Source organism: Capra hircus, chromosome 17 (assembly GCF_001704415.2).
Source record: "Capra hircus breed San Clemente chromosome 17, ASM170441v1, whole genome shotgun sequence".
Classification (NCBI taxonomy): Eukaryota; Metazoa; Chordata; class Mammalia; order Artiodactyla; family Bovidae; genus Capra; species Capra hircus.
Genome location: NC_030824.1, coordinates 7481444 through 7494702, shown reverse-complemented (window position 1 = coordinate 7494702; position 13259 = coordinate 7481444). Strand labels below are relative to the sequence as shown.

Below are 13259 nucleotides of genomic sequence, written 5' to 3'. Positions count from 1 at the left end.
CCAATAGCCGCCGTTCACCAAGTCCTCACGGATTTCCCCGCCCAAATCCTTCCCTGGACCAATGGGAAGCAAGTCCCTGGGAGTGTCCCGCCCTGGGGAGAGAGCCACGGACCAATAGAAGATGAGGCTGAGCGGTGGCGCGGCCGGCTGTAGGTGGAGTCGCCTCGAAACCTGGACGGCAAGCTGGCGGGGTCAGCCTTCGACGAGCGGCCTGGGGCATGGCTGTGTGGGGCCCGGGAGGTCGCCTTGGCTTGCGCGAGTGCCTTGGAGCCCGCAAGCTATTGTGTCCCCGTTTCCAGAGCCGTGGCCCTCAGGGCGTGGAAGACGGGGACAGGTGAGTACCTGGCTGAGAAGTTAACTCAGACACCTGACCTGAGTTGTGTTGTCGTCGCCGTGTTTACATCACACCGATGGGAGGTCACCGCAGCAATCGCCAGGTGACCTCCTCTTTAATCCTGACGTCACCATGGCAACTTGGGCTCCGGGGAAACCAGAGACCAAGATTTCTTAGCACGAGACAAGTCCAAACGAAACCCAGCATCCATCAGGACCGGGCATAGCCCACGTGAACCAGGAGGGTCATCTTGCTTGACCTCACAATCAGTAGGGGTCCTCAGTTCGGATCTTAACCTGTCTGCAAAGCAGTCAAGACACAGAGAGACACCAGCGCGTTGTAAAGATGGCTCTCATCACATACCTTGAAACTAGCACCCCATCCTGGACCTCAAACCTGACTCACTCCAGTACTCTTGCCTGGAAAATCCCATGGGTGGAGGAGCCTGGAAGGGTGCAGTCCATGGGGTTGGGAAGAGTCGGACACTACTGAGTGACTTCACTTTCACTTTTCACTTTCATGCATTGGAGAAGGAAATGGCAACCCACTCCAGTGTTCTTGCCTGGAGAATCCCAGGGACAGGGGAGCCTGGTAGGCTGCTGTCTTATGGGGTCGCACAGAGTCAGACACGACTGAAGCGACTTAGCAGCAGCAGCAATATGTTTTATAGATCCAGTAATTCAACCTCTAATAACCTTTTAATGTCACATTTTAATGTTGAAGTCTGTATTAAAGGTGTTGCTATTTGAAAATGCCTCTTTTTGAACCCTATTTTGGCAATTCTCCATTTCAGAGTATACTTGAAGCTTCATAGTGTGAAGGGGTTTTTTTCCCTTTCAAGAGCCCTTGGCTTGGGACTTACCTGGTTTTCCAGTGAAAGTGAAAGTCAGTCGTGTCTGACTCTTTGCGACCCCATGGACTATGCAGTCCATGGAATTCTCCAGGCCAGACTACTGGAATGAGTAGCCTTTCCCTTCTCCAAGGGATCTTCCCAACCCCAGGATTGAACCCAGGTCTCCAGCATTGCAGGAGGATTCTTTACCAGTAGCTGAGACCAATCTCCCAATGCAGGGGTCCTGGGTTCCATCCCTAGATCCCACATGCTGCAACTAAAGATTCCACATGCTACAGTGAAGATGAAAGAAACCAGGTGCCCAACTAAAGATCCAGTGCATGCAAATAAATAAAAGTAAATATTTTTTAAAAAGAAAGTCCCTGGCTTGGTAGAACAGAAGTGATGGTTTGGGGTTGCAGAGTAAGTCTTGGGCCAGAATCCAGCCCTACTGCTTCTTTCCTGGGTGACCTAGAAAGGTGAGTCTCATCCTGTGAGCTACAGATTCCTCAGACATAAAATGAACGTCATAGATAGTGCCTTCCTTTGGGGCTTGGGAATATTCCAAGGATAATACCAGGAGATAATGCCAATAATTCACTTAGCACAGTGCAGAGACTAGGAAAGTGATCAATAAATTCTTTCAGCAAATATTTATTGAGTGTCTTCATTGAGCAATGTAGTACATCAGCTACTCTGCAGGTACAGGTGTGACAAGACACAGAACTGGCCCACAAAGGGCTTAAAACTAAGAGGAACAGAGGGGAAAAATTTCAAGAGATCCAAGCTGAACGAGTGAGTTCTGACACTAAGGGTACAGGTAGCAAACTGTGACCCACTGAAGAAGGCATCTCACTGGATATGCCATATATCCTCACTCAGCCTCTCTTGATGTGTATTTCTCCTTAGGCCACAGCCTTCCTCGAAGACTCCCAAGGTCCCCAAGATCTACACCAAAACAGGAGACAAAGGTAGGGTGGGGACAGGTGAAAAATGCAAAGGAAGAGATGGCAGATTCCCTCTGAAATTTCTTCCATATTCTTTGCAGACATTAGAGTATGTGACAGATCTCAGTAGGCATCACCCAAGTGTGATGCAAACGAAAGATGCCCCAGATAAATTGAATGACAAAAGCAAGTTGCAGAACAATCCAGAGTTGGGATCCACTGGATGAAAGTGTGTGTGTGTGTTTATATGTGTGTTCAGAAAGGCAATGGGAAAGGTTACACCTTGGACTGTTACCTGAGAGAGAGATTGAATAGTGAGAGAGAGGAATGAACAGGCAGGCTTTCATTGTTTCCTGTATATACTTTTATCCTATCCTGTTATCTTTTGTAACAAGCATATATTGTTTTGATAATTTAAAATCTGTCAGAACAGGGGAATTCCCTGGTGGTCCAGTGGCTAAGACTCTGCACTCTCAATGCAGGGGCCCTGGGTCCAATCCCTGGTCAGGGAACTAGATCCCACATGCTGCAACTAAGACTCAGTGCAGCCAAATAAAGCAATAAATATTGGGGGGAAAAAAGAGTATATCAAGCTTAAAAATAAAAAACTCTTTAATTTTGGGAGCAAAATATTTCTCACAGGGTTTTCTAGCACCTTCACTGGAGAAAGAAGACCCAAAGATGACCAGGTGTTTGAAGCCGTGGGGACTACAGATGAATTAAGTTCAGCCATCGGGTAAGGAGGACAGGTTGACCTTAAGGTTGGGTATGAGTGGGTCATTAGCAGGTTGGACTAAGGTGCGGCCCTCCAGAGCCAGTCCTGGAGGCTGCTTGCTCTCGATGAACCTGGAGGCGCAGGGGCAGCCAGTCAGCTCAACTAGGCTGCGGGCCGCAGACCCCCTTCACCCTTCCCGTCTGCTCGTGTGCTGCCTTCTGTCCCTGGCTGTGTGCCCCTGCCTCACCCTTCCCTCCCTGCTCCCTCACTGTGCTCATGACTTAGAAGGTGGACTTGGGGAAGTCGTCAGGATTGGCCAGGCCTTGCTGGGGTAACAGTGCCCACATCTCATGACTTGCGCCACCAAAGGGATATTTCATCCTCTTACTTCAAGCCCATCCTGGGTTGGGTGTGTTGCTCTGCATGGCCTTCGCTCTGGGACTCAGGCTGGTGGGACAGCTTCTGTCTGGAACACGATTACTGACATTGGCCAGTAATCACGACAGAGGGGAAGACAGATCAAGGCAATGCCCATGCTGGTTCTTAAGGCTTCCATGAAGTGACGCGCCATCTCTGCTCATGTTTCATTGGCCAGAGCCAGGCACGTGGACACACCTGCCAGCGGCGGGGGTGGGAGGGGCAGCAAATATTAGAGAACAAAGTGCAAGCCACTCAGGAGGCTGTTGGCAGCGTGAGCTGCAGTTGCTGTCAGCGCTTGTTCTTGAGCGCTGGTGTGGCCTTGCGGGTGAAGGTCATGGTAATCAGATGGACCTGCGTTCAGATTCTCTCACACTTCCGACTGGCTGTGCGACTTCAGGCAGATCACCCGGTCTTTCTGAGCCTCAGTTTCCTATTGTGTCGAATGATCATAGTGTGACGGACTTCCCTGGTGGTTCAGATGGTAAAGAGGCCGCTTGCAATGCAGGAGACCCAGGTTCAATCCCTGGGTTGGGAAGATCCCCTGGAAAAGGAAACGGCAACCCATTCCAGTATTCTTGCCTGGCGAATTCCATGGACAGAGGAGCCTGGCCGGCTACAGTCCATGGTGTCACAAAGAGTCGGACACCACTGAGCAAGTTTCACTTATAATACATTTCAAAGGCAACAATAGAAATCAATGACATGGGTTCAAATTCTGTCACACTGCCGACTGGCTGTGTGACTTCAGGCAAATCACCTGGCCTCTCTGAGCCTCAGTTTCCTGTTCTGTCAAATGATCATAGTAAAAGTATCCAATCTCATTGGGTTCTTGTGAGGATGGAATGAGAAAATTCCATGTTCCCCTCTTAGTGCTAGGTAGCTAGCACTAATCACAATGCTAGCTATTATCATTATTAATTATTAAGACATGCTTGTTCAGGGCGGCCAGTTCTCAATGACAGGCCTGACTAAATAAGGTTTTCAGGATGGATAATGGGAGGTGGAGCTAGACTGCCCGCAGAGTAGAGGGCAGACCCCTTGGTGTGTGTGGGAAGAGTATGGAAAAGGAGGGGTAGACACAAGAGGAAGCAGGCGGAGGGCCGGGAAGGTGGGTTCTAGCATCATTGGCTGTTCAGAATTAGCCAATCAGCAGCCCATCATCCCTCAGGTGACCTGGGGCCGGGGCCTGGCCAAAACTCAGCTGTGGATTCTTCTGCCTGTGTCAGCTCTGTTCATATGCATCACCTGGGCCCGGTCAGAGGAGGCACTGAAAGAGTTGTTGGCTGGATGAATGATACGAAAAACAAAAGCCCCCAATCATATGTAAGGGTATGGTGTTATAAAAACATTGTCAACAAAAAAATAACCCCTTTCCTGTGATAGCTCAGTTAGCAAAATGGTCTGTCACCTGAGAAGGTATTACCTTCCAGCAAGACAGGGCTTCCCTGGTGGCTAGGATGATAAAGAATCTGCCTGCAGTGTGAGAGACCTGGGTTCGATCCCTAGATGGGGAAGATCCCCTGGAGAAGGGAATCTCTACCCACTCCAGTATTCTTGCCTAGAGAATTCCATGGACAGAGCAGCCTGGTAGGCTACAGATCTCAAATACTGAGCGACTAACACTCAAGACAGGGCCTGCTGCTGCTGCTGCTGCTAAGTCACTTCAGTCGTGTCCGACTCTGTGCGACCCCATAGACAGCAGCCCACCGAGCTCCCCCGTCCCTGGGATTCTCCAGGCAAGAACACTGGAGTGGGTTGCCATTTCCTTCTCCAATGCATGAAAGTAAAAAGTGAAAGTGAAGTTGCTCAGTCATGTCCGACTCTTCGCGACCCCATGGACTGTAGCCTACCAGGCTCCTCCATCCATGGGATTTTCCAGGCAAGAGTACTGGAGTGGGATGCCATCGCCTTCTCTGAGACAGGGCCTAGGGATGTTATATTTGAGGCAAATTCTTTTCCTTTTTCCTCGCAGGTTTGCTATGGAGTTAATTGCAGAAAAGGGCCACCCATTTGTGGAAGAGCTTCAGAAAGTGAGTAACATTGTCTTACCGGGAGCTGGGATTTTTTTCAACCCTGAGGCCTGGTGGCGGTAACTAGAATTGCCATCTGACCATCACTTCCTCTCTGTGTCACCTGGAACTAGTCACTTTCCCTCTGTGAGCCTCAGTTTCTTCATCTGTAAGATGGGAACACACAGAAATCACCCTCCCTCACAGGTGAGTGTAGAGGCTTGCTCTTAGAGAGGGAAATGTGAGGTCAGTGGTCTCAGCCCAGTTCTGCCCCTCAGGGGACATGGGGCAATGTCCGGAGATGTTTTCGGTCGTCACGACTGGAGGTGGAAGTACTGTTGGGGTCTGGTGGGTGGAGGCAGGGAAGCAGCTAAACGTCCTACAACGCACAGGACACCCCCCAACCCCCACCCCAGAGGATGACCTGGGCCAAAGTGTCAGTAGCTGTGAGGCTGAGAAACCTGGGAGGCCCAGCTGCAGGGAGCCCTGGGTGGGGGGATAGTAGGGTTCTTAGAATGACTGCTCTGTTCCTTAAGAGGCAGCCAGGCTTTGGGCCTCAGAGAGGACTTCTGAGATGGAGGCAGGGCTGCCACCCCTAGAGCACGAAGGACACCCCAGGTTTCAGTCTGCGTGCTGCCCTGAGTCTGCTGCCCCCTGGAGGGTCAGCCCTCGGCCCGCTTCAGTCCTCCAGGCCAGACTGGAGCAGGAGGGGGCCCCGGGAGCAGACGCAGGGCAGTGAGGGGCTGCCCAAGGTTGGGAGGCCTAAACAGCTGGAACGTTCTACGAACGCGGCACCTCCTATGTGAGGGAGGCTGGTCTTCAGCCTCACCGTGAGGAACTGTTGGCGCCCACAGCAGTCGTTTCTGGTCTGCTGTGCCCACCTCTGAGCAGGGTTTGCCTGGGGGTGGGGGGTGCAGTGACACGACGAGCCCCCCCCTACTTTAGGCCACATACTTTGAGTGACACTTTCGACATCGTCTTCTCCAGCGCTGCTCAGGCCACCCACCCCAGCCCCCAGCGGGTGCCCCTCCCAGGCTCCCACAGCTCCTGTGCTTCTGCCTCTAAAGTGAAAGTGTTAGTCGCTCAGTCTTGTCCAGCTCTTTGCGATCCCATTGACTGTAGCCCGCCAGCCTCCACTGTCCATGGGATCTTCCAGGCAAGAATACTGGAGTGGGTTGCCAGTTCCTTCTCCAGAGGATCTTCCTGACTCAGGGATCTTCCTAACCCAGGGATCGAACCCAGGCCTCCCACATTGCAGGCAGATGCTTTACCATCTGAGCTACGACATATAGGAATCACCAGGCATATGGCCTGGACATCCCAAGGGTATGGACTGTGGCTTGTTCTCCTAGGCTGCCCCAAGGCCTGTAGAAGGCCAGGCAGCCTGTTCCCAGCTTTCTCTGCAGAAGCCCATGAGGTGGAGGCCAGCTTTCACATCTTACAGAGGACAAAAGCGAGGCTCAGGCCGAGGCCCTGCAGCCAGGAATCCCAGCGGGGCTGGGATCTGATTCCCAGGCAGCAGTCACCTCTCTCCAGCCCCAGGGTGAATGCTGCAGGTGGCCGATGGCGGGGTGGGACTGTGAAGTCACTTTGCACCAGCAGCCAGAAGCCATGGAGACACCACATGGTCACATAACTCAAGCAGTCTGTAGCCTGGTGGCCCAAGGAGCTCTGTCCTGCTTCCAGCACCCTGCCATGGTGGCCTTCTCATCAGAGGGCAGATCTGTCCTGTCCAGTTTAAAAAGCACTGGCAGGCTTTCCTCGTGGCCCAGTGGTAAAGACTCTGCCTGCTGATGCCGGAGACACAGGTTCGATCCCTGATCCGGGAAGGTGCCACATGCCGCAGAGCAGCTGAGCCCGTGCACCACAACTTACTGAGCCTACGCTCTCGAGCCTGCGTGCCGCAGCTCCTGAAACCGGAGCCCTAGAACCCGTGCTCCGCAACAAGAGAAGCCCCGGCAGTGAGAAGCCCAGACCCCGCCACTAGAGAGTAGGCACACTCGCCACAACTCGAGAAGAGCCCACGCAGCAGCAAAGACCCAGCGCAGCCAAAAAGAAATTATTGAAAAAGAAGAAGAATACAGATCAAAATAAAATAAAAGGCACTGCCGCCTTGGGTCTCTCAGCCCAGGTGTTATAGGTTAGAAAACCAAGGCCGTCAGGTTAGAGAAAAGAAAAAGACCTCCCAGGGCCCCTGCCTATGGGAGAGGAGGGTTGGGCGAGAGGATTCTTCCTATCCACCCTGGGCCTTTGATGCTCACTGTTTGCGTCACCCAGATATCCCCAAGGGAGCCAGGTCCCTTGCCAACCAGGGCAGGTGTTCTGTGGGTTCAGACAGTTTGCTAATAGCCTTTAAATGCTGGCTCCTTAGCAATCTGCCAGCCCCAGCCCACCAGCTTCTGCGCGTGGACGCAGGGGACCTCGAGTGGCCGGCATGATGAGGTTCTCATCTGTGCCTTCCTTTCCTCCCCCAGATCCAGTGTTCCTTGCAGGACGTCGGCTCTGCCCTGGCGACTCCGCGCTCCTCAGCCAGGGAGGCTCACTTAAGTAAATCTCTCCCTGAATGCACTGGGTGTGTGCTCAGAAGGCCCTGTGGGGGCCCAGGGAGCCCTCTCCTGGGGGGCACCTGGGACCCCTGTCAGCCTGGCCTTGCAGCCTGAGAGGGAAGGTACCTCTGAACCAGTGGAGTGGTTTGCAGGGCATCTGGATGGAAAGGAACAGGCGGGTTCCTGTGATCCTGGGGCCATGGCCTCACGCAGTGCTGGTCTCCTTGGCTCCACAGAGCATGCCACATTTGAGGTGGGGCCCATCCTGGAGCTGGAGCAGTGGATCGACAGATACTCTCGTCAGCTGCCCCCGCTCACCGCTTTCATCCTGCCTGTAGGTACCCGGCCGCCTCAGCCTGCAGGGTGGCTGTGGGCACGTGTGTTGACCCCAACACACCAGCAGTGACGAAGTCCCCCTCTTTTATGTGTAACGGTGACAGAAGCTGTCCCCCAGCCCCTGAGTCCCCTCCAGACCTTCACTGGTCCCATTCCCACCCCTCCCCGCCTTAGAGAGGGGTACCCAGAGGCTTCCCTTGAGGTTCAGACAGTAAGAATATGCCTGCAGTGCAGGAGACCCGGGTTCAATCCCTGGGTCGGGAAGATCACCTGGAGAAGGGCATGGCAACCCACTTAAGTATTCTTGCCTAGAGAATCCCATGGACAGGGGAGCCTGGCGGGCTGCAGTACATGGGGTCACAAAGAGTCGGACACAAAGAGTCGGACACAAAGAGTCGGTCACAAAGTGACAACACCCAGAGACTACGCCCCGGTAGGGCCCCTGGAGGCAGAACACTGCCCTGGGTTGTGGGCAGGGTGAGCCTGCATGTCCGTCAGTCCGTCTGAGCTCCATGTCTGCAGTGGGCACCCCCCAGCCCCCTCCACCCCATCCCCACTCCAGCCAACACCCGCTTTCTTCTTTCAGTCAGGAGGCAAGAGCAGCTCCGCACTGCACTTCTGTCGGGCCGTGTGTCGCCGAGCTGAGAGACGGTACAGGGCCTCCGGGAGCCAGGAGCGCGGCCGCAGTTGGAGGGGGCGGTGGGGGGACACAGGGGTCCCTGGTGAGATCAGAGCTGGTGCTGAAGCGGACAGCTCCAGCAACAGCGGGGTGGGGGAGGCCCAGCGGGTCTAGTTGATTAATCATAATGATAGTACCACTCAGGTGGTGTGAAATTCAGCCGTCAGTGAAGGTTTCCCGTTCTTCAGGTTAATTTAAACAGGAGGGGCCCTCCGCTGAGCAGAAAGATCAAAAAGCTCCACAGCATGATGAAAGCTGTGATGGAGGGTGCTTGGCCCCAGGGGGACCCAGTCTGGGACTGGGCTTGGGGGGAGGCAATAGTTAGTGGGGGAGAATGGTGGACAGAGTGTCCAGGGCGAGGGGACAGCAAGGGCAGAGGCAGCAGCCTGCACTGAACGCACAGAAAGGAGGCTGAAGATCTGGTCCCCAGTGAGAGGCGTGGGGCACAGTGAGGCCGGAGGCTGAGCCGAGGCCAGGCCGGGCAGGGCCTCCTGCACCCAAGGGCTCTGCCTTTATCCTGAAAGCTGATGACTGGCTTTAGGCCGTGGGGTGACTACTGGGTGCTGGGTGGAGAAGGGCCCAGACCAGCCAACCACCTGCTGACCCCATCCCCAAATTCAGAATCAGAGAGGAGGGAACCTCCCAGAAGCTGCTGACAGCCTTATCAAGGAAACATTAAAAGAGCAATTGCAGGGACTTCCCTGAGGGTCCAGTGGCTAAGACTCACATTCCCAACCCAGGGGGCCCGGGTTTGATTCCGGGTCAGGGAACTAGATCCCACATGCTGCAACTAAGAGTTCACATGCCACCACTGAAAAGATTCCACCTGCCACAAGTTAAAACCCAGGGAAGCAAAATAAATAAATATGAAAAAAAAAAAAAGATACTGCATGCCGCAACAAAGATCAAAGATCCCATCTAAAACCCAGCACAGTCAAATAAATATTGAAATAAACAAAAGAGTGATGTGCAAAATCTCCATTTAACACGATTCATAGGCCAGGCTGCCACCCAGGTTTACACAAAAATGACAACAAAGACAATAAAACGTCTGTATACAACAGACGAGGCTGTGCTGGGCGCTTTGTATTCATTATTTCATTCATTCCTTGTGGTAAGCTTGGAAGAGAGGTGGTGGCGGTCCCCACTCTGCCAGGGTCAGGAAATTGGGGCTCAGAGGTGACACCGTGGCCAGGGTCCCCTGGGTGGTCCATGGCAGAGTCCAGACTGGAGCCCAGGTGTGTCTGCTCCAAACCTGAGCTCTGTCCACGGCCCCATGTCATGAAAGTTTCACTTTTCATGAAAGGCTCTTGGGCCCAAGTGGTTCGTAAAGGGACACTGGGTCACAGAAGAGCTTCAGCTTCAGGAGAAAAGAGTCATTTGCCCAGAGCCATCCTCGTCAGCAGTGCTCATAGTAGCAAAAACGTGGAGATGGTCCAAAGAAAGGTCCAACAACGGGAACTGGCCAAGCAGAGGAGGGTCCTCAGGATGCCAGACCTGTGTACAGGTGACAAAGCCCCTGGGAGAGGGGACAGAAACCTGGGACCTTGGTCTGGGGTGAGTGCCTCCCAGCAGGGGTTATGCAGCAGAGGTGATGGGCCCCGGAGGGGCTGCCACGTCATGGGCCCTCATCTCCAGTGAGCACCCTCTAGAACGTCTGTGCACAGACTGGCGAGGACGCCCGGTCAGGCTGCAGCGGGAGGGAGGTACCGGCTCGGGACGCAGCCCCGGGCCCCGAGCGTGCTGAGCCCCTAACAACGGTGTGACGCTGTGTTTCCTCCTCTTCTAGCGTGGTGCCTCTTGTCCAGACGGGTGAGACCGACGCAAACGTGGTCAAGTTCTTAAACAGGTACTCAGATGGGATCTGAAGAGCCTGCCAGAAAACGTAGGCACATTGTGGGGAGTGACGACCACAGAACGAGCCTCCCTCATTCATTCACTTCAGTTGTGCCAAGGTTGCGAAGCCGGGCCTAGGCCCCCTCTGCTCACAGCGAGTTCCTCAGACCAGCAGCGCCAGCATCGCCTGGGCGTCGCTTACACTTGCCCAGCCTGTCCTCTCCAATCAGAATCTGATCTGCATGTCACCAGGATCCCCGAGGGATTTGTGTGCATGCCCCAGATTGGGAGGCACCAGGCCTGGTCGTCGGAAGGTGCAGAAAGCAGGGACGGGGCCCAAAGTCGCCAGCCCTGTGAGGCCAGGCAGGGCAACGGCCTCTTCCTGGGGAAACCGCCCCATCCCTGGCGCCAGAGCTGGGTGCCGGGCTCGCACGGAAGCTGGCCTCACATGCCATCCATCAAGCCCGGGTTGGCTGAGCACCCGCTGTCCTGCCAATGCTCCTAGGGGCGTGTGATTGATATTTCCTCCTTGAAGGCTCGTTTAGGGAGGACCCAGTTAGCATTGATCTCTCATTTCAGTCCATTCTGTTTGCCTGCTTCTGCCCCTCCAGACTCAGCGACTATCTCTTCACATTAGCCAGATACACAGCCATGAAGGAAGGGAATCCAGAAAAGATATACAAGAAAAATGACCTGTCGGACCGCACCTGAGGCTCTGGGGAAGAATGGAAGTGACGACGGTGAAGGGAAGACTTCGCCCTCGCGTCCTGATCCCTGAAGATCTCACCCACAGGCGCCAGAAGCTGGTCTGTCTAGACCTGGCTTCCTTTCACAGCCTTGCCACTTCCTTTGGGAGCTGTGGCTGGTGGAGAATCCTCCCCTCCTCCCCTGGGCTCTCCTCAGTCTTCCAGGAAGTGGGAATGAAGTCGGTGTTGCAGGAAAGAAAGATAAAGTGACTGCTTCATTGAGGAACCAAGCAGAAAAAAAGAATAAAAGTGGGAAAGGCTTGCACCGTGTGTGTGTGTGTGTGTCTGTGTGAGTGTGTGTGTGTCAGAGCGCAAGGCCTTCCACTGGCAACTCTGGCTGTCCGAGGATTTGGAATGGTACCAGAGGCCCTTGGAAATGTAATTGTGATTTACCTGTGCCAAAGGGGCTTTAAATGTCACATTTATAAAGGGGAAGGCAGACAGGATTTGGAGTTTAGTCACCTCTGAGCCACTCATCACAGGCGGAGGACGGCTGCAGACTGGCAGGTGAGGCCTCGGAAGCACTTGGACTTGAAGTGTGTGCATGGCGGGGGTGTGACCTGGGGAATCTTCTCTCAAGGGGAGTCTCCCTCCATCAGGGGCCAGAGACCCCCCCCAAGAGAGGGAGACTGCCACTTTGAGGGGGCCATGTCCTGCCCAGGGTGGCAGCATCCAGGGCCAGAGGTGGAGTGCCTTCAGCTTCAGAGAATAAGCTCACGGTTCCAGCGAGGCTGACACAGACCAGACCGACTTCTCTGACGTTGCACTTGGCTGGTTTATCCCTCTGAGATCCAGACCACGGCTGTATTTTATTTCAGTTGTCACCGCGGCTCCCTCCCGCTATGAAGCGACACTGCCCGTGCCAGCTGTGTCCTTGGGAAGGGAGATATTTATGAAGGGCGAGGCAGCAGCCCTGAGATCCTGAAGGTTCCACGCCGCTAATTGCAGGAAACGAGTTGGGAGGGGCAGGCTCGCACAGTCAGGGCGGAAAGATCCAGTGAACTCCATCCGGCCATCGGTCATTAGCATGAAGCGCGAGAAGGCGGGTCCCTCCAGCCATCCTTGCCAGCAAGTCAGCAAACAGTAAAATGATGAGTTTTGTGCTTGCCTCTGCTTTCATTCTTAACCAACTTGCCTGCTCATTTTGCTGGAGGGAACACCGTATTTCCTCCCCTCTGGGTCGTGTTGTTCCTGGACTTGGGCAAAGTGGGTAAGGTGCAGGTGACCGTGAGTAACAGCGAAAACCCTCCAGGAAGTGGCCCCGACCAGCGGTTGGCACCAGGTCTGGTGCACAGCAGGCGGCTTGGCTGGTGTGAATGGAGCTGAGAATGGCACAGAATAGGCTAAAGGCAGTTTGTGGCTGAGCGGGTGGGCACTCAGGCTGGTCTGGGGAGGGGTATGTTCCAGGAGCTCCCAGAATCCATCAAGTCACTGGATCCTTCCTGCACCTCAGCATCATCCTAGAGGGAGCAGGTTGTACATAATAAATAGTCCTGCACTCCCTACCATGGTAGACCATCCTACAAAGGACAAGAGAAGTGGTTTGAGTAGACAGCGTTCTCAAGGGCTGATCTTGCCTGTAGCCAAATCCACGCCCCAGCAGCCCTTGCTGGGAAGGGCTGTCACAGGCCAGATGGTAGCCCCAGGTTCCCAAGTCCCGACCGCTCCACACCATCCCTTCCATTGTGAAAACATCTCCAAGAAACAAACACTCGAAGAGACAAACATCTCCGAGAAACGTTCAGATACAGGCATGTCCTGTGCCTGACACAGCCATGTGGGAGCCAGAAGCAAAAGGAAAAATGTGTTCATCCCCCAGACACTCCTCAAAAGATCCTCCTGGGTCTGGCACCCAGTGG

General features: G+C 54.2%; 1 protein-coding gene across 2 annotated transcripts; it reads left to right on the top strand.

Annotated features, from left to right (window-relative positions):
* MMAB (methylmalonic aciduria (cobalamin deficiency) cblB type) lies at nucleotides 128–11846 on the top strand. Of its 2 annotated transcripts, none has more exons than XM_018061102.1 (9): nucleotides 128–334; nucleotides 2076–2137; nucleotides 2756–2849; nucleotides 5221–5278; nucleotides 7732–7804; nucleotides 8040–8137; nucleotides 8726–8790; nucleotides 10608–10667; nucleotides 11292–11846. In XM_018061102.1, exons 1-9 carry the CDS (start codon nucleotides 219–221, stop codon nucleotides 11344–11346), a joined length of 681 nt encoding a protein of 226 aa, XP_017916591.1. In that variant the 5' UTR covers nucleotides 128–218; the 3' UTR covers nucleotides 11347–11846. The 2 variants fall into 2 exon arrangements, with proteins under 2 accessions (XP_017916591.1, XP_017916590.1); XM_018061101.1 differs by having other exon boundaries at nucleotides 129–334; nucleotides 11266–11846.